At 47.8% G+C, this 19,087-nt stretch overlaps 1 protein-coding gene across 2 annotated transcripts in view; it reads left to right on the top strand.

The window, feature by feature from the left end:
- RBM17 (RNA binding motif protein 17) overlaps positions 1–19,087 on the top strand; it is a 267,677-nt gene that overhangs the window by 34,909 nt on the left and 213,681 nt on the right. For both annotated transcript variants that reach the window (XM_078677186.1, XM_078677181.1), the window contains exons 2-3: positions 4,356–4,495; positions 6,829–6,945. In XM_078677186.1, the coding sequence (XP_078533312.1) occupies positions 4,373–4,495; positions 6,829–6,945 (240 nt within the window). In that variant the 5' untranslated portion in view covers positions 4,356–4,372. The remainder of the gene's footprint in view (positions 1–4,355; positions 4,496–6,828; positions 6,946–19,087) is intronic.

Raw genomic sequence — 19,087 nt, 5'->3', positions numbered from 1 at the left:
CTGCTGTGATGTTCACTGATGACAGGTCTCGTTGTTCACGATGAGATGATTTGTGTGGCTTCAGGAGCAAGTTGATGTTCTTACTTGCTGTGTCCATTTTAATGCGCTTTCCATCTATCAGCTTTCCCAAACTTAACACAAGAATGAGCCATAGCAGGAGATAAAGTACACCTGACACAATCCAAAGTTCAACCCAAGGTGAAACCAGATATGTATTTGTAAGCTCTTGACCCAAGTTCCTTTACTTTTTCCTTGAAAGTGTTTGCTGCCGTAGTTTCAGGTTCACTGGGATCCTCAGAAAAGTTATTGAAGTTGATAAAATAGCCAGAGTCAGTTCTGTCAATTGTTGGTATCGCATCCGGATTATTTGAAATCGCTGGAGCTGTTTTCTCCTTTGACATGTTTGTATAGTCAGATGCTACATCATTGTAGACGGGAGTTTCTTGACGAACTGTTATTTGGGTTTCAAGAGGCACACGTTACATGGATTTATTGCATAGTCCTTCTTTTCTCACTTTAGAATCTTCAAAAGGTGATGAGTCTTTCAGTTTGAACCTCTTGGATAGTAGCAAGATTTGGTCGTCTTGGGAGCCCACTGGGCCTACTCCTTATTATCGGCCACATGGTGTGGTTTTACCAGGTCAATGGACACAGACTTGTTCTCCTTTTTTCCAGCAAGGGGCGGCAGTAGTACTGTTCTTGATACGTGGATTGCTAGTACAGGAACTGGTTTTCTGTAAGAAGGCCCAAATTTCTTCTTGTCCGCTATTTTCTCCCTGACCAGATCCCCAATCTTTGGAATCCAGACAGGTCTTGCTGGGACAGGTGTTTTTTCTTCAGTCGTTGGCTTTTCGCTGGTATTGCTTAGACTTCTTTTTTCATTTAAGTCTTGTAGAACACCCAAACGATCTTTGATATCAAAGGGTTTTTGTTCCACCACTGAAGTGTGACGATTGAGGTCTTCAATTGACATTCTAGTACCAAAAAGGATTTCCACCCAGACAATTTCTTGGCAGGTTATTAAGACTACATTGGACATTTATTAGATGTTTGACCCACCCATCACCTGAACCTAATACCCTAGCTGTTATAGATTGCTTTATGCCACGGTTTTTTCTCTCCACAACCGAATTTCCCTCAGGATGGAATGGACTCGAAAATCGCAATGCAACACCCAAGCTGGCCATGGCCTCCTTGTAAGCCCTAGAGCTAAACGCAGGACCCTGGTCAGAATGTAGCGTGCCGATTGCGTATGTGCCAATAAAGACTCGCAAATCTTTTTTAACAGTTCGGGCGTCAGCTGAGCGCTGAGGCCACATCCAAATGAATCTCGTCTTAATATTTGTGGGAATGCATCAGTCCATTCGGACGTCCGCATGTAGATAGCCTTATGCTGTCTAACATTGGTGTCTGTACTGGGCTGGCTACGCTGTAGTCGGGAATCTGGTGGTGTTCAAAGCTGTGGTATTTGTAACAGTCATCGCGATTAATTCCGAATTTGTATACGTGAGCTTTCATCCCTGGCCACCAGTACATCTCTTCTAATTCTAATAGAGATTTAGAGATCCCTTGATGTATCAGACCCTCTCCCATATGTGCTTCGTAAATCAGAGCACCTCTCCGGTTCCTGTTTGGAATGACCCTATCCCCCACTCCAGGGATTCGAGCAAAAGGAACAGAGTTTGCATCAATTATGTATTTATATTTGAGTGTATAATTTAGAGGTAACATGGCTCTGCTGCCTTTGCTCGTGGCATTGACAGCGAGCATGGTTTCACCGTCTATTGTTTTTTTTTAATGATTGATTGATTATAGCTACGGAAGCCGTTTTCACAGCTGCCTTTGCGGCTTCATCAGCCAATGAATTCCCTTCAACGTGAACACCATCACGCTGATGACTCAGTGTATGGATCTTGTGAGTCTTTTGTAGTTCTTTCTGCAAAAGAACTGCTTGTTCCCAAAGCATTTTATGCTTCATTGTGCCACCTTTTGCGTTTTTAAAACCATTTTGAACCCATGTCTGCAGATACTCACCATATTGCAGTAGTTTCTGCTCCGGGGGAGCCACTGCCTGGGTAACCTCTCTGAGGATCGAGCCGTCCTTCAACTCACAAAACTGATCATCAATTGGGAGAGAAGTAACCTCATCCTCCTCAGAATAGGTTTCTTCCTCGTTATTCATGGTGGGCGGTGACTTGGCTAACCAATAGTAAGATAGACATGCGCTGAAGTTTCCAGGTATGGGTTAGAGGGTATAAAATGAGGTGGGGGTCTCCCATCCAGAACATGTAGACCCAAGGGCCACTGACAGGGCAGAGCTTGCAGAACACCACTAGCACCGACGTGGATTACAGGGTTGAAATAAAGCCCGGGCTGGTATCCAGCCAAAAAGAAACACAATCCTCAGAATGAGATAACCATGTTTTATACAGACCCATGTTAGGGGCGTAATGCTCCAGGCGTATGGGGCAACACAGGGTAAACACTCCTGAGCTCCCGGCTGGCCGTGCTGACAGGTCTGGGGGGGGATTAGCACCCTAGCTCGGGAGGCAATGCGTGTTCACTACAGTGTCCTCTAGTGGTTTCAGGACTAAACCGCTGCAGGCCACAGTGCTGAGACGTGCAATCAGTTGAGGAAGTGGCCGTAAAGGAGTGACAAGTGTTCCCACGGCCACACTGTGAAGCAAATACATCTCAACAATCCACTTAGCGAAAAATATCACAAGAAGCAATAATAAAGCATCAAAGAATAACATAAAAGTGGCCTGGGGGCACTTATCTCAGCTGCAGGAGCAGGGAAGAAAGAGGAGGCAGAAGCAGAGACTAAGCATTATCAAAAGGGCGTCTGATTGGACCTTACTGTATTGTTGACTTCATCCCGAGTTTCATAGGAAATTAAGTCTTTGTTGTTAACATGGCTGCTGAAAAAGAGTGAAGAAAGTACGACATTATCCTCATCTACAGTCCTGACATAGAATTGGGGAATGGAGGCGAGAAGTCCCACCACTGTGGTCCCATCCACTCCTCAACATAGCTATTTTTTACCTCCTTGAATGGAGCTACTCAGGACTGCCTGTAGGCTTTGTCGTATCTTGCCTGCCTCCATCTTGTCTTACAGCAAGGTTCCCTCCCCCCGCACAATCTTCTCCAAATTCCACCTGGATTAGTAGAAGGTGGCTTACTTATTCGCCCTTGGCCATGTAATGGTGCCACTGCACAGGGTAGACCTGCTAGGCCATCTGTTTAACTATTCCCCCTTTCTCCATTTACCTGAGCTCAGATTGATTGGAGACCCAGGAAGAAGAAATGTTTTCTGCTGTGGTCTCTCAGCCTAGAGGGCCAAGTAATTGCTGTCCTCTGTTTCTTTTTTCGTGATCGCATACTGCTTGTGCTGCCTCAATCCTTCTTTCCATCGGAGCCATGAGACTCCTCTCTGTCTTTCAGAAGGTCCATAGAAGTGTCTGCAATTCTGTGCATTTCGTCATCTGGTCCTGCATTGGGAAGGCCCTGGTGGAAGCAGAATTTGCTTGCTCACGTCAACATTAGCGTTCTGCATAAGAGTGCTGCAGGACGTTGACATCCTCCACCATTGGCTGCGCTGAGGGAACACCATATACCCGCCCTGTTCTTATCATCTGCACCAACTCTGTAGCCTTTTTCAACATTACTGAATGGATCAGGAATCCCAAGAAAGTTGTCCGAGAGCAGTAAATCACAGGCAAGACAGAGCATTTCTTGTGGACCTCAGCAAATGATAAACAGATAATTAGTTGTGATACTTTTTAAATTATGAGGCGTTTGTAGAGCTCTTTTGTTTGTGTGACAAAAGGAGGTTTGCATCTAACAGCTGTACTCCATTTACCTCTCCTATGGTTTCTGTCCCCGTCCCAGATCTAGCCCAAGTTCCACTGATCCAGTCATGTACCACGTACAAGGCCCGAAATTCCCCATAAGAAAGATTGGGTCTGTTGCTTACTCGCCTTCCTGCTGTTATAGGGAAAGCAGATGCTGTTCCTGTTGTGTCTGAAGGAAACTCACTATGTAGTACCTGCTCTTGATGTGAATGAAGCACGTACAGCGCTAACGCATTACGATTACTGTTAGTACATTTGAATTAAAGGTTTAGTGGGTTTGCTGAGTGGAATGACCCTCCCATTAAATGAATAGCTACTCCCTAAGACTTTTTGAAGATTTATGAACAACCAGTGTATTGTTTTTCTGTCGATTGTAGATATTGTGGTTGAAGAGCTTTGTTAGATCTTAGCATGCTATTTCTTCTCAGCAGTATGGAGGGACATAATAATGAGTGTGAAAACAGTTACTTTATTTGCTCTTTACTGTTCTTTGTTTCCTAGATTAAAATTGAAGAGCAATGTCCTTGTACGATGACATGGGTGTGGAGACCAGCGATTCCAAGACAGAAGGCTGGTCAAAGAATTTCAAACTTCTGCAGTCTCAGCTGCAGGTGAAGAAAGCAGCTCTGACCCAAGCAAAGGTAAAAGAATCCAGTATGGCGCGGTGCGTCCATTGGGGCGTAGGGGCGTTAGCCCCACTAAGCCCCATGGACCTACCGCGTTGTCACAAAGCAAAATACAGATATTTTAAAAAATCGCGCTATCTGCCGGCCGGGAAACCGGGAGACACCCGACTTTCCCGGAGTGGGGGGGGGGGGGGGGAGGATGGGCCTGCTGCAGCTGCGCAAGTGTCATTTTGGGCACACACATGCCCGCGCATGCGCAGATCGTTTTCCTGTGAATTCCCCCTTAGAGAGAGGACCAGGGGGCGGGCCGCAGCCCCCGGGGTTACACAGGTGGACTGGGCGAGGAGTCATGGTGCCCCCCCAGCCTATCCTGGCGCTGGATTGTCTGGTCAGTCAACTCCTGTCACTTCAACCACTCTGCTGCCAATGGCGTAGGGCACACGTGCCGTGTTTTATGTGGAAATGTGTTTGTGGCAAATATACTGAAAAGGTGGTTCAAAAAAGGCATTGAGTTATTACCACGGCGAGGTGGGGTGAGAGCGGAACACAAGTCCGGGAGCTCCGGACGCGCTCCTGAGCACTGTCTCTAGCAGACACATTGCGCTCACAAGTAACACTAGGTTGCACGGAGCTGTTTTCGATGCACTAACAAGTAATGTGACAGAAAAAAAAGTCGGCAAAGGAGCTGAGGTATAAATTAAATGTCTGTGTGACTGCAACACGATATATAGGTTTAATAAATTGCTAATGTGCATGCTAAATTTGAGTTCCTTGAATGAGTCATTTATATAGGTGTATGAAATTTGAAATTCCCCAGGTAAATACAATACTCATTTTTCATTCAGTGATATTTACTTAGGGAAGTGTTGTGTTTCACAGAAAATGTCTGCATCTACTGCTTTAGCATTGAAAATATACTTAACCCCTTGGGCACGGCCGCGATTCTTCGATGGGTGGATGGATGGATGGGGGTGGATGCATGTGTGAATGATGGATGCAGGATGGATGCAGGATGGATGGATGGATGGATGGGTGCATGAATGAATGATGGATGCAGGATGGATGCATGAATGAATGATGGATGCAGGATGGATGGGTGGATGGATGGGTGGATGCATGAATGAATGATGGATGCAGGGTGGATGGATGGGTGCATGAATGAATGATGGATGCAGGATGGATGGGTGGATGGATGGGTGGGTGGGTGGGTGGGTGGATGGATGGGTGGATGCATGAATGAATGATGGATGCATAAATGAATGAATGATGGATGGATGGGTGGATGGATGGGTGGATGAATGAATGAATGAATGATGGATGCAGGATGGATGCAGAATTGATGGGTGGATGGGTGGATGGATGCATGAATGAATGATGGATGCAGGATGGGTGGGTGGATGCATGATTGAATGATGGATGCAGGATGGGTGGGTGGATGCATGAATGAATGATGGATGCAGGATGGATGGGTGGGTGGATGGATGGGTCGATGCATGAATGAATGATGGATGCAGGATGGATGGATGGATGGATGGGTGGATGGATGGGTGGATGGATGAATGATGTATGGATGCATGAATGAATGATGTATGGATGCAGGATGGGTGGGTGGGTGGATGGATGGGTCGATGCATGAATGATGTATGGATGGATGCAAGGTGGTTCGGGCTCGCTCGCTGCGTTCGCTCGCTGCGGTGCAATATGCAAATTAGTTTACGCCTCACCACTTTCAAATGTCACCAGCCGCCCCTGAGTATGAATTGCAGCGTTACTGCACAGAATGCAGACATTGTAGCCTTAATGCACAGCATGCATGCATCGCAGACTACGTGCATAACATGCAGGTATTATATCTTCACTGCACAGGAGGGAGACATCACTGGCTCACTGCGCAGGGGGCACAGCATACATTCATCACAGTGCCACGCTCAGTAGTTCTGCTGATCTGTGGACTACAACAGATACAGTGAAATACCCAAAGACATATCCACGGCCCATACATTCATTTTTTGAAGCTTTCCTGTAGGCCTACTTATTAAAGTACTAGGGTGCAACAACACTAAGTGATTCTAAATCCTAAAGGGGAAGCTCAGTGCGTTAAAATGTTCCAAGGCGATCCTGGCTGGAAAACGAAGATTAAGGTGAATTACTGTCACTTGAAGCCACTTTACTATTGTCCTAGTGATGATACAATAAAGAACATTATATAAAGAGCCAGTAAGCATGATTTACAAATTAGTAGCTTGGATTTGTGTTAGTACCGTAGCATATAGAGATGATGTTCAATTGTTCATTTGGGACACTACCTGATTTACTGGACTCAGGGTAATAAATTGCTCTGATTACAGACGCAGAGGACCAAACAGGCCACTGTACTGGCTCCTGTGATTGATCTGAAACGAGGAGGCTCAGCAGATGACAGACAAATCAGTGACACCCCCCCACATGTAGGAATTGGGTTAAAGGTAAGTTAGAGTTTATATTCCTTCAGATGCTTCTTTGTGTGTTTTTACTCTGATCTATAATTCTGCGTATTAATTGCTAATAATGTTTAACCCATATAACTTTTTTATTTTTTTACTGTTTTTACTTTAATGGAAGGTTTAGTCTTATAAGGATTCCTTTTCAGCATTCAAAGTTCAGTTAATGATGAAAGATTTTTCCTGTATGGGTGCTATAAAATAGGCAAAGTGCCAGTGGCTTTAAAGTCAGTGGGTTTAAACTATCATTCTGCTTGAAATATGTATGCATTGGACTTGATTTTTCTGCTGCTGTTCTGATAGAAGGAATCCTTTTTAGGTCTCGCCTATCAGATATCGAACGTTGTCTGGTTGAAAAAGATCTATTATGTGTTTACTAAGAACTTGCACTTGAAAAATGTAATTTCCAATCATTTTCGTGGAGCAGGGCCAAAGCACAGATTTATTCAAGTTAACCTGTGCCCATCCGTTGCTCCCGATGTGATTGAGGTACGGTTTCTTCCCCCCTCCTGCTGCCATCTGCGTACTCTCCTTTTCTGCCTAAGGATGGCTTGGAGAGGTAACTCCGAACAAAGGTGTAACATAAATTTTAAGTATAAAACAGAACAACTCTATTTAGGTTGTTTTATTGAATATCCACTTTCATTGCCCATAACCCTGTGCAGTGTTACACCAAGCTCCCAAATCACAAAGCACAGTTTCAAATTGTATCAGTGTATTTACTTGGTACTTTTCATATAGCGCTACTTGCCCCCTAGGCTATGTCAGAGCACTGATTCCTAAACGTTGCAAGGTGACGGACTTAATGAATAGCACTATCACTTTATCGTTGCTGCCGTATAAGCGTGATCTTGCACAGTACTGAGGCACCTGTCACCTTTTGATGCCACTGGTTACAGATTCCCACAGTACATTAAACATAAGGAGGTACACCGAACACATCACGTGTAGTCCGTTGTGATTTCATTAATCTCTTCTTTTATTTCAAAATAGTTCATAAAAACAGTCAACGCGTTTCGTTCCCCAAAGGCAGAACTTTTTGGGGACTTCATAAGGTTTTTTATATAGAAATATGTTCAGACCATCAATAAATAGAACACAATAGTTCTGATGGAGAAGACATTAGGGCCTAATGGCATACCTATTGCGCCGAATTAATTGAGTATGTATAAAGCCAGCTTAGACGCAGGAGAGCTCCCCAGGGACCAATGCATAGCGACTATAGTGGCTATACATAAACCCGGCAAGCCAGCCGACGAATGTACATCGTACCGGCCTATATCCCCACTAAACGCAGAGGCAAAGATCTTCGCTAAAGCACTCGCGGCAAGACCGACGCCCCATCTCCCTACTTTATTACACCTGGATCAAACAGGGTTCATGCCGGGAAGGAACACTGCCCTTAATCTATGCCGACTCCATAGTGTCATGCCTCATAAGCCCATAATCCAAGAACTGGCAGCTCTATTTTCATTAGACAGAAGCATGGCCTTTGACATGGTCTAATGGCCTTTTTTGTTTGCGGTCCTTAAGCGTATGGGTTTTGGCCCCAAATTTTGTGCCTGGATCCAATCGCTCTATACAAAGCCCCTAGCACACGTGGCGGTAAATGGCCATGTCTCGGCGGACTTCCCTTTGGATCGCGGACGCGTCAGGGCTGCCCCTTATCACCGCTCCTATTCGCCCTTGTGTTGGAGCCCCTGGCAGCCTGGATACGGAGAAACCCAGTCATCCGAGGACTCAGATGGGCGAAGGGCTGGGAAGACCGCATATCCTTATATGCGATGATGTTCTCCTTTTATATGGCATAAATTGGACAAAATCAATCCTCTACGTTTTACAGGGCCCCCACCACGACTTCCCAAAGGGTGCAATCTCCAACTCACGGAAAAGGGCTTCAAATACCTGGGAATTTATATCACACCACTACAAGGGGACTTAATGGACAAAAACAGTCAGTCCTCTTTGAAGACACTCCGCCAAGATGGCAATCCCTACCGCTAACGTAACTCAGCAGGGCCACGCTTTTTAAAATTATGGCGCTCCCCAGGTTCCTTTATGCCCTGCAAAATTCCCCATTCCCCTTCCCCTCCACAAGCCCCCCCCCCGAGCTATTTTAGGGCAATCTAGGCAGAGGTGATCAAATTGCTATGGGAGGGGAACCGGCCTGCATAGCCATGCATAAATTGATGAGGGGATGGTACGATGGGGGCATCACCCTTCCAAATATACAAACCTACTATTGGGCATCGCAACTGATCGTGATCAATACCTTTATGTTCCACGAACTGACCCAGCATTTAGTGCAGACAGACACAGCTTGGGAGAGCGAGGAATAATGAGGGCGCTTTACACCATAAAGCGTAAACATTGTTGCTAGGCGCAACAGCGCTCACAATCAAAACTTGGCAGATAGCCCGTAGGAATCTGGGATGGAACGGGGTTATAACTCAGCTCACCCGACTATGAGACAGACCATAATTGGGTAATCTTGGGAATAGTAAAGGCTTCAAACACTGGGACTCAATCGGAATCTCTACGGTGGGGGACTTGTGGAGCAAAGGCGACGTTGTCACGTTTGCCCACCTACGAAACCAATACGAGCTAGCTTCAACAGAGGCGTTCAGATATACTCAAATTAGGCAGGCACTAAAGGCAGCTATTCCAGCAGGAACTACTCTCCCTGAGGCCTCCCCATTGGAAGATAGCCTTCTTTCCCATGTATTCCGTCAACAGCCTTCTTTCCCATGTATTCCGTCAACAGCCTATCTCCCTCACATATCCCAAAATTATCAATAATCGGTCAGATCCCATGAAATCTCTCCGCGAGAAGTGGCGGACGGAGGAGATGATACCGACTGGCAAGCGCTTCTGCAAGCGAGGTAGCAGTGTCTTCCAAATTACAATTAGTACAACTAAAGATCTTGCACCGCATATATTACACGAGAGTGACATTACACAGGATAGGAATGCACTCTGCTTGAGGCAATGTGGGGAGGTTGGCACATTCTACCACATGATATGGGAGTGCCCTATGATAACGACCTATTGGGAAACCAATACGCCAACCATCACACAAGTTAGCGGAGTAACTGTCCAACCAGAACCCAAGAGGTGTCTTTTAAATGTCTGGGAGCCGATTGACCTTAACCATAAGGCACAGGACTGGGCAACTCTGGGCATGATGTTCCGGTGGAATGGAAGGAACAGCCCAGAATTTGAGTATCTTGCCCCTTTGGCTTCAAGCGGTGCCTCCAGTGAGGAAAGGGAGGGCAGCGTGGATCCGAGGGGTCCAGGCAAACCTGCATCACAGGGTCTTAGCTGTGGAATAAATATGGACTAGGTGACTTCAGAAAGATCTGCACTGAAGAAGGCTTAGCTCCCAGGCAAAGCTACACCATGTTTGGTGTTGTAGAAGCCCAAAACTACCAGGGGCCAAGAGAATCTCCCACTTTGTTTTGGATGGGTGGTGTGGCCCTGAGGAGTTATAATAAGCATCTGCCCCTATAGCTTTCTCTAGGGCCACTGTCCAGGGGGAGGCACAGGGCCTGACTTGACAGTAACCCCCAAGGAAACAAGATTAGTCCCAGTTAGCTGGATACAGGAAACAGGCTTGCGCTTCAGAAACGTCATGCAAAACTTGTGACTAGTGCAGTAAGTGTGCTCATGTTATGCTGTCAGATAGCACTAGCTCGTGTTTTACAAACTGCAAATTCAACTATCAAACTAACATTCAAACCTTAGCAGATACTCCCAATAAAAAACAGGTAACGATGCTTCTACTTAACTGTCGCTCGCTCCCTAAACATTCCACTGAAATGTATCTACTCCTTGAAGAGAGAAACCCTGATGTTTTATTTCTAACTGAGACCTGGTAAATAAAAAAAACGATTTTGCCATTGTTCAATATCTTCCTCCAAAATATGTAATACAAAGGCTTGACCGCAATATAGGTCGTGGAGGTGGTTTGGCCATAGTCTATGAGGATAACTTAACATGTAGAACAACCGCAAATCCCATTCCCGACTGTGAAAGTATGTCCTTTGTGGGGGGCGCTAGAGGGCGCACAAGCGGAATGGCCGCCATCTGGTAAGGCTCCCGCTGCCCGGGATTGCGGTCAAGCCTTTGTAACGAGAAGAAACGAGGCGTCCCAGTGTCTAAGCTTGCTGCCCAACCTCGCTGAAATTTTGAGACCGTTAGGGCGCTTCTGAGCTGTGTACTGCCGCACGAGAGTCTTCACTGGACCCTGCGCTGGAGTGGTGGGAGGCGTGGCGAGCGGCGACCCAGGGCAGGAGAGACCACGGCTTGCCACGTTGCAGATAGGCCCACAGCGCTGCGGCGGTTGGCGCTGGCCGGTAGGTTTATGCCTCGCGTGGGGGCTCCTGAATTTAACGGCGCAGTGCTGCGGCGGCTGTCCGGAGCGGCGGACGTCACCTGGAGAGTCCTGTGAAACGGACGCCGAGACTCGCGGGAGGGGAGATTTCGGCGCCCTTGGGTGAGGCTACACGCTGGCTTGAACCCGAGGTGAGTCTACCCCGATTCCCCCCCCCTGCCCCCCCCCCCCGGCTGCAGTGTGGACGGACCCCTGAAAGAGCTGGGCCCTTCCAACGCCACTGGAGGCGTGACACCTGAGTGGCTCTCGTGATTGACCTGTGGGGGCCGCACCGGACAACTTCTTGGCTCCCCCACATGTATCATGTTGCACTGACTGGGGCCTAAAAGAGTGTGATCCATGAACTAGCTACATAATGCCTGCCGATGGTGACATGCTGCTGGGAGCCCTAGTTCCAGGGGCTGGTTGATGTGACAGACAGGTGAAGTTGTGACTGCGGCTGATTCGCTAACCTAGGACCCCTGGAGACTTTGCGATCAGGGGTTGCCCTGCAGTGTGCTCCTTCCTATGATTGGCCTATCGACTGATGCATGCTGAATAACGTGGGCCCCTGAAATAAATATATGGTGGTCAGAGCCGCCACGAGCCGCCTTCATTCCTGACCCGCAGGAGACCTCCCCGGCCTAGTATTGGAGTGATACCCATGGCGGCCGCAAGCTTGGCATCAGGTGAGAGACTGTGTTATTGTTCTTCATTGGCACCATGGTGAAGCCTGACAATCGTCAGTCGAATTTGTCCTTTGATGCGCCCAAAAGAGGACCTAAAACTGTCTCATCGGCGGCTGGTTCCCCTGCCGCAGACGTGACGAGTGTCGGAGCTCCATCTCTGGACTTGGATATGCACCAATTGTTACAGGAAATGCGGCAGGGCTTCGCCACTCTGGTCGACAAGGTGGACCGTATGTCCTCCAGGATGGACGCGATAGTCCACAAAGTGGACCAACATGAGGAAAGACTGAAAGAGGCCGAGAGGTGTACTTCTGACGCTGATGACGCGACCACCAGCCTTGCGACGCAATTAGCGAGGATGGATAACTTGCTACGGGTGATTGAGAGGAAGAATTAAGATTTGGAAGCCCGCAGTCGACGAAATAATATTCGCGTGACTAACATTCCAGAATCTACCAACACGGGACGAATGGAGGACTATATTGAGAAGCTACTCCTGACCTCCATCGGCGCAGAAGCCTTCTCCACGCAACTTATAGTGGAACGTGCGCACAGGTCATTGGGACCGCGGCCTAAACCGGGGCAGCCGCCGAGACCCATAATTGCACGGTTGCTCAACTACCGCGACCGTGATGTGGCCCTCCGAACAGCACGCGCAAAGAATGATTTGGTATATGAAGGGGTGCATTTCTCCATCTACCCAGACTTCACTCCATTAGTACAGGAGGAGCGCCGCAAATTTCTTGATGTGAAAAAGAAACTGCGTGCTGCGCAGATCGACTATGCACTACTTTACCCGGCAAGACTCCGCGTGACCCACCAAGGCAAACATCGTTTTTTTACAAACCCGCAGCAGGCGGAGGACTACTTGCGACAACTGAAGCGGACTCAACGAGGAGCGAATGGCCGTGATCTGGAGCACCGCGAAGATCTGCAAGATGGCGATGAGAATGCCTAAATTAACGTACCTATAGTTGGCACACTAGCTGGAAACTGGCGCGACTGGCACCTATAAGACTTGAGACAAGAGAGAGACTGAAGACATTGCTTGCTCACTATCCATGGGACGCTTACAGTGCTTCTGGTGGTAATGTATTCCGGGCCCCGCCGCCCTTCTTCTGACAAAGCCCGCTGGCAGTACAGATTCCAGGGACTGAATTGGGACGGTGGTTGTGTGGCCATCTTATGCTGACCCCCTATGGGTGTTCCCCTTTGTTGCAGTCTTATCGCGTTGATAACGGTTTTGTGGGTGGGAGGGTGGGGGAGGGGGTGGGCAATGGTTTCTGGCAAGTTGGGGATGCTTCAGTGGGAGGGGGGTTGGATGGGGATGGAGGTGATGGATCGGAGCTGCTACTTCATAGTCAGTAAGTGGGAAAGATCAATCAATCAATCAGAGCATTTGTATAGCGCACTACTCACCCGGAGGGTCTCAAGGCGCTGGGGGGAGGGGGTCCGCTACTGCTCGAACAGCCGGGTCTTGAGCTGAAAGATCAGAATGGGGGCTGTACGACTGTCTACCCCTGGCCCTCTGCAATCATTTCGCATTATTGCAATTTTTCAATGGGACGAGTGTGTTGATGATGCCAAGAGGGGTGAATGGTAGGTGGACAGACGATTATGGCGAGTTGGGGATGCCTCAATGGGAGGAGGGGAGGGCAGAGCAGCAACTTGTACCGTGTTACTGTGTTTGTGTTACGAACTGGGGGGGGGGGGGGGACCAGCAGAGTGGTTTGCTAGATTTATAATGTTGGAGGTTTTTGTGTGGGTGCACTCGGGGTTTGCACTTTGGCGCGATGTTCCATTTGAAGCATTGCCGATGGTACATGGGCTGGGGAGCATTTGGACACGGCTTATCCTGACAAAGGTTGTTCTAAGCCTACAGTATGGCAGAGATGTATGGCTGTATGGCCTGTATGGTGATGGAACCGCCTATATTGGCTTGACTTCCCCATGGCAGGAAATAATCTGACTGTCCTTACTTGGAATGTGAGGGGGTTGCGGGACCCACGGAAAAGACGTCCGGTATTGTCGTATTTAGATAGGCACAATGTCCACATCGCTGTCTTACAGGAAACACACTTTAGGCCTGGTGCGTCCACCACCTTTGCAAACAGATGGGCTGAGTACCGGATCTTCTCCTCCTATTCGTCTTATGCCAGGGGGACTATGATACTTGTGAAAAAAGGTACACCCTTTGTTTTAGTAGGTGAGAGGAGTGATGCGCAGGGACGGTACTGTATTGCGTGGGGCCGTTTGGGGCACTTGTCTGTCGCGCTGGTGACCTGCTATGGTCCTAATGTCGATGACCCTCAGTTTTTTGTCGAGCTCTGGGCCGCTATAGCCGGCGCGAGCCCTGCTCATATACTTTGGGGCGGCGACTTCAACACATCGCATCACCCGAACATAGATAGATCACATCCGGCACCCCATCATTACACCAGGGCGCGGGCCGAGTTGCATAGCATACTTGGAGAGGGCGGCCTGATAGATGCTTGGAGACACCATCACCCGAACACATGTGAGGGCACACACTTCACTGCGCATGCTGCATCATGGGCGCGATTGGAATACATATTTTTGTCCCCCACTCTGTGTCCTATGATGACTGATGTAAGACACCTACCTCGCACTTACTCTGATCACGCCCCGGTACACCTGACACTGAACGCTGAGGACCTCGGCCCGCCGCGTCCCAACTGGCGCATGCAACCAACTATGCTAATTGATGTTGCATTTCAGGAGGAACTTAGGGAAGAGGCTCTTGACTTCTTTGAGCGTAACAAAGGCACGGTTGACAAGGTTGAGACCATATGGGAGGCCTTTAAGGCCACTGTGCGCGGGATCTGTATAGCGAAGGGGTCTAGGATGTTAGAGTATTCAGACTATGCTGCGGGATCTTGAAACCCAACTTAAATCTCTTGAGTCTTCTCTGGCAGCTTGTCCAGATGGGGCAGTCCAAAAAAACCTACGTGAAAAACTGACGACCTATGTGGAAACAGCGGATAGAGAGGTCAAGTTCAGGGGGCGATATTGGACGGCTCGCCGCTATGGCGAGGGTGAGAGACCGGGGAAGGCCCTTGCCTCCATGTCCAAAATGGCGAGGCGGAAGAATGTTATCTTGGAAATTGAGGGACTGAACGGTGTGGTCTACAGAGATACTGCCTCTATCTTGGAAGTTAGAGACGCTATTATGCACATGCAATCAGGCAAGGCTACCGGGCGAGATGGCATCCCAATTGAGTTTTACAAAACTTAAATTGATTTTATGGCCCCAGTGCTGAGGGAGGTCTACGAAGATGCACTAGAAGTAGGTCACCTACCTCCATCTATGCGAGAAGCTTTAATTATATCCCTTTTGAAACCTGGGAAGCCACCGCAAAGCTGCGACTCCTATAGACCACTGTCACTGCTGAACTGTGATGTCAAAATACTGGCGAAACTTGTTGCCAATCGCCTCAACCTTCTCATGCCTACTTTAATATTGCCTGACCAAGCGGGGTTTGTCCCAGGCAGGGCCACCTCACACAATTTGCGTACCCTTTTTACGGTCATGAATAATGTATCTGAAGACCTACCCATGGCGGCTATTTTTCTGGATGCCACGAAAGCATTCGACTCGCTAGAGTGGGATTATGTCTTTGCTATCCTGAGACGTATGGGATTTCCTCTTATTTTTTTTATCCTAGATTAAGTTGCTGTATGACTCGCCTACAGCCAGAGTACTTATTAATGGGAAAGTGTCACAAGAACTGCAATCACGAGAGGTACGCGCCAGGGCTGCCCGTTGTCGCCCCTGTTGTTTGCCATAGCGGTTGATGGCAGCTAAATTGCGGCAGCATCATAAGGAGTTGGGATTGCACTGTAATATGAGACAGATTCTTGTTTCCCTCTACGCGGATGATATAACGCATTATGTTCGCGACCCCCGTCAGAACTTGAATACCATACTCCGAGAATTTGTACGGTTTGGTGGACTTTCAGGAGTCCAAATAAACTGGAGTAAGTCTTGCTTATTTCCCCTCACAGCTGCTGTGTCTCCTTTCCCCATGGATTATCCCATACCTTGGTGTGAAGATGACTTCAAATATTTAGGGATTCGCATATCTAGGGACAGGGATGCACTAATGCGGCTTAATTATGGGGCGACCATGGTTCGTATATCTGAGGCCATTACGTTATGGATTGCGCTGCCACTCTCCATGGCTGGCAGAGCCTCCTTAATTAAGATGGTAGTGCTGCCGCAGTTGCTTTATTTGTTTTTGAATATCCCCTTCTATCCCGGAAGGCATTTCTTCCGGCACTTGCGTTCAGAATTGTCCCGTTTGGTATGGGGCGGTAAGACGCCAAGACTTAAGTGGGAGATACTCATTAGGCCGTACATACAGGAGGGGGTCTTTGGACTCCCTGACTTCGAATTGTATTATTATAGTGCTCAGGCACAGTACTCTTTCTACTGGATGTACCCGCCTAGATACATGCCTCAGGTGGCGGCAGAACATTGGCTGACCCATCCGGTCCCTATTGACGGAGTGATACATGACTTAACTCCTGGCAGGGACAAGACTCCGACAACGGTGACGAGCATGGTCTATGCCTGGACCTGGATAGGCAAAAGCCTGAATGCGCCTATGCTGTATTCGCCACTTTTGCCGCTTACATATCATCCCGAAATGCCACACTTGCAGGAGGCTGTATTCCGGAGGCTGACCGAGCGCACACACATCAAAACATGGGGAGACTTGTACCACGAGGGTTTTTTTCGTACGATAGACCATTTGTTTCAAGACATACCACGTACTCTTCTAGACACCTTTCTTTATCTTGGATTGCGCCAAGGCCTCAGGTCAATTACACCCGACTTTCCCGCTGAGCCCCCTGCGCTTGCGCCATTACACCGCATACTCCAGGATGCTGCACCTAAAAAACTTGTTTCGACAATTTACAGTACAACACAAGCCCTGAGGGAGCTACCGCATCCTGTAGCAAGAACCAAAGGGGATCTGGAACTGGGGGTGGTGCTGACACAGACAATGGGATTTTTGTACACAACAGACCGAACGCATTTCCTCGAGTAGTAGGTTTCGGATCATTCATTACAAATTCCTTCATAGGCTGTACTACACGCCTGTTCGCCTCCATAGGTACCAGTTGCGAGACTCAGATACGTGTGCCAGATGCCATGCCCCGGGTGCCGACTTCTTACACTTAGCATGGTTCTGCAGTGTGGTGAATGCATACTGGGTGCAGGTTATTGAGGCACTATCTCAAATGATTCATATTGACCTAGAACCATCCCCGGTGCTTGCTTTGTTGGGCTATGTCGAAGACATTCCAGCAGCCTCTCGTAAATTTGTGGCGCTGGCGCTACTTATGGCCAAACGAAGAGTAGCTTGTAGATGGGGTTGGGGGCAGGCGCCGAAATTCAAAGAGTGATTACATGACCTTATATATTGCCAAGAACAGTTAACGTTTGCTGAACTTCTGCCCGTAGCCTCTGGGCCGACGGACATCTGGGCCCCGTTGAAATGCTACTTGCAAGCGCAGGCACACTCTGACACTGTGTCCTAGATGTACCCCCGTGTCCCCTGCCTCCATCCCCCCCTCCCACCCCCTCTCTCCATGCATTGCCTGCTGGGCCCTGTTCTTGTGTGGAGGAGATGTTGGGACTTACAGTGGCCTGGACTCGCTGTCAGCGGGGATGCTCTCATAATGTATCGTTGCTGTACTTGCAGAATGGTCAGCTGTGCACGCTGTAGAAGTATTAGCATTCTACAAAAAGTGGGTTATATGGCCTGTGCATCCATATGCTGTCACGGGTCCGGGGATGCTGATGCCGTTGGGTGGATATTGTCGAACCATGTACAGGGGACTGCGGTTTGTTTATGTATATGCCTGCTTTACAATGTAATGTTGCAGATATCGTGTTGGACCGTGCCCGTGGTTGATTTCACCTACCCAATGTATTAACCACCCCTATGCTCTATGTATCCATCATGTGCAGACGAACCGATGTGTGAACTCTTGATGTATCTTCTCTGTGTGTACCCTGATGAAAATTTGAAAATAAAGTAAAAAAAAAAAAAAAAAAGTATGTCCTTTGTGATTGATTTGTCCCCCACGTACACCTTCTCAGGGAACCTGGTTTACCGCCCCCAGGCCCTCTGGGGCTTTTTAATAAGGACTTACCCAATGTTGGAGCAAATTTAGCCAGCGCCTCCACCAATTTTACAATCCTGGGCGACTTAAATCTGCATTTTGACGATGATCAATCCGCTTCCTTATTAGAATTAGTTGACGACTTGGCAATGTTCCAACTTGCCCTAAAAGTGGACTGTCCCACTCATGTTAAAGGCTACTTGTTGGACGCTATGTTTTCAAATATGTCATTTTTCGGTAGATGATGCTGTTCCTATTCCTTGGTCAGACCACTTCTTACTCCCTTTAATTTGGTACTACCTAATGCTATTCCACCAACTTCTAGAGCTACTAAAGTTGCTTGCAAGTGGTCGAAACCTCCGTTAGATACCTCGATAAGCAACCTTAAGGATACTTTTCCCCTATCCCACCCAAACCTCATTGTCACTAACGACAATTTTAACAACTGGCTTGAATCCTCCCTTAACTGTGTTCTTCCAAGGTATACAATTTCAGAAAAGGTGGGAGCAAAAAAAATCCTTGATAGTCCCAAAAATTACGCCATTTAAAGCAGATATGTAAAAGGCATGAAAGAAGCTGGAGGAAGGACTTCTCCGCTTCTAGTAATACCAAATATCGAAAAGCTATCAAAATCTATAAAAATGAAATAAAAATGAAATCAAAAACGCTCAAGCCCTTTACTATCAAGAAAAAATTTCAACCGCAAACTCTTCCCATGAGATATTTAAAATCGCCAAATCACTTCTCACACTCCCCAGCCCCCAAAATGTCTTATGTGCAAATGCGGTGTGATTAAAAAGCGGATTTCTTTTCAGAAAAAATACAAACCATTTAAAATTCTCTCCCTCCTAGTATAGCTTCTCAAGCGTTGGTATCCACTGATAGATTCACTCCTGACATCTCTATCCTG

The sequence above is a fragment of the Lissotriton helveticus genome, chromosome 1_1 (assembly GCF_964261635.1).
Source record: "Lissotriton helveticus chromosome 1_1, aLisHel1.1, whole genome shotgun sequence".
NCBI classification, from domain to species: Eukaryota; Metazoa; Chordata; class Amphibia; order Caudata; family Salamandridae; genus Lissotriton; species Lissotriton helveticus.
The sequence above is the reverse complement of the archived record's forward strand: the minus strand, read 5'-3'. Positions and strand labels throughout refer to the sequence as shown.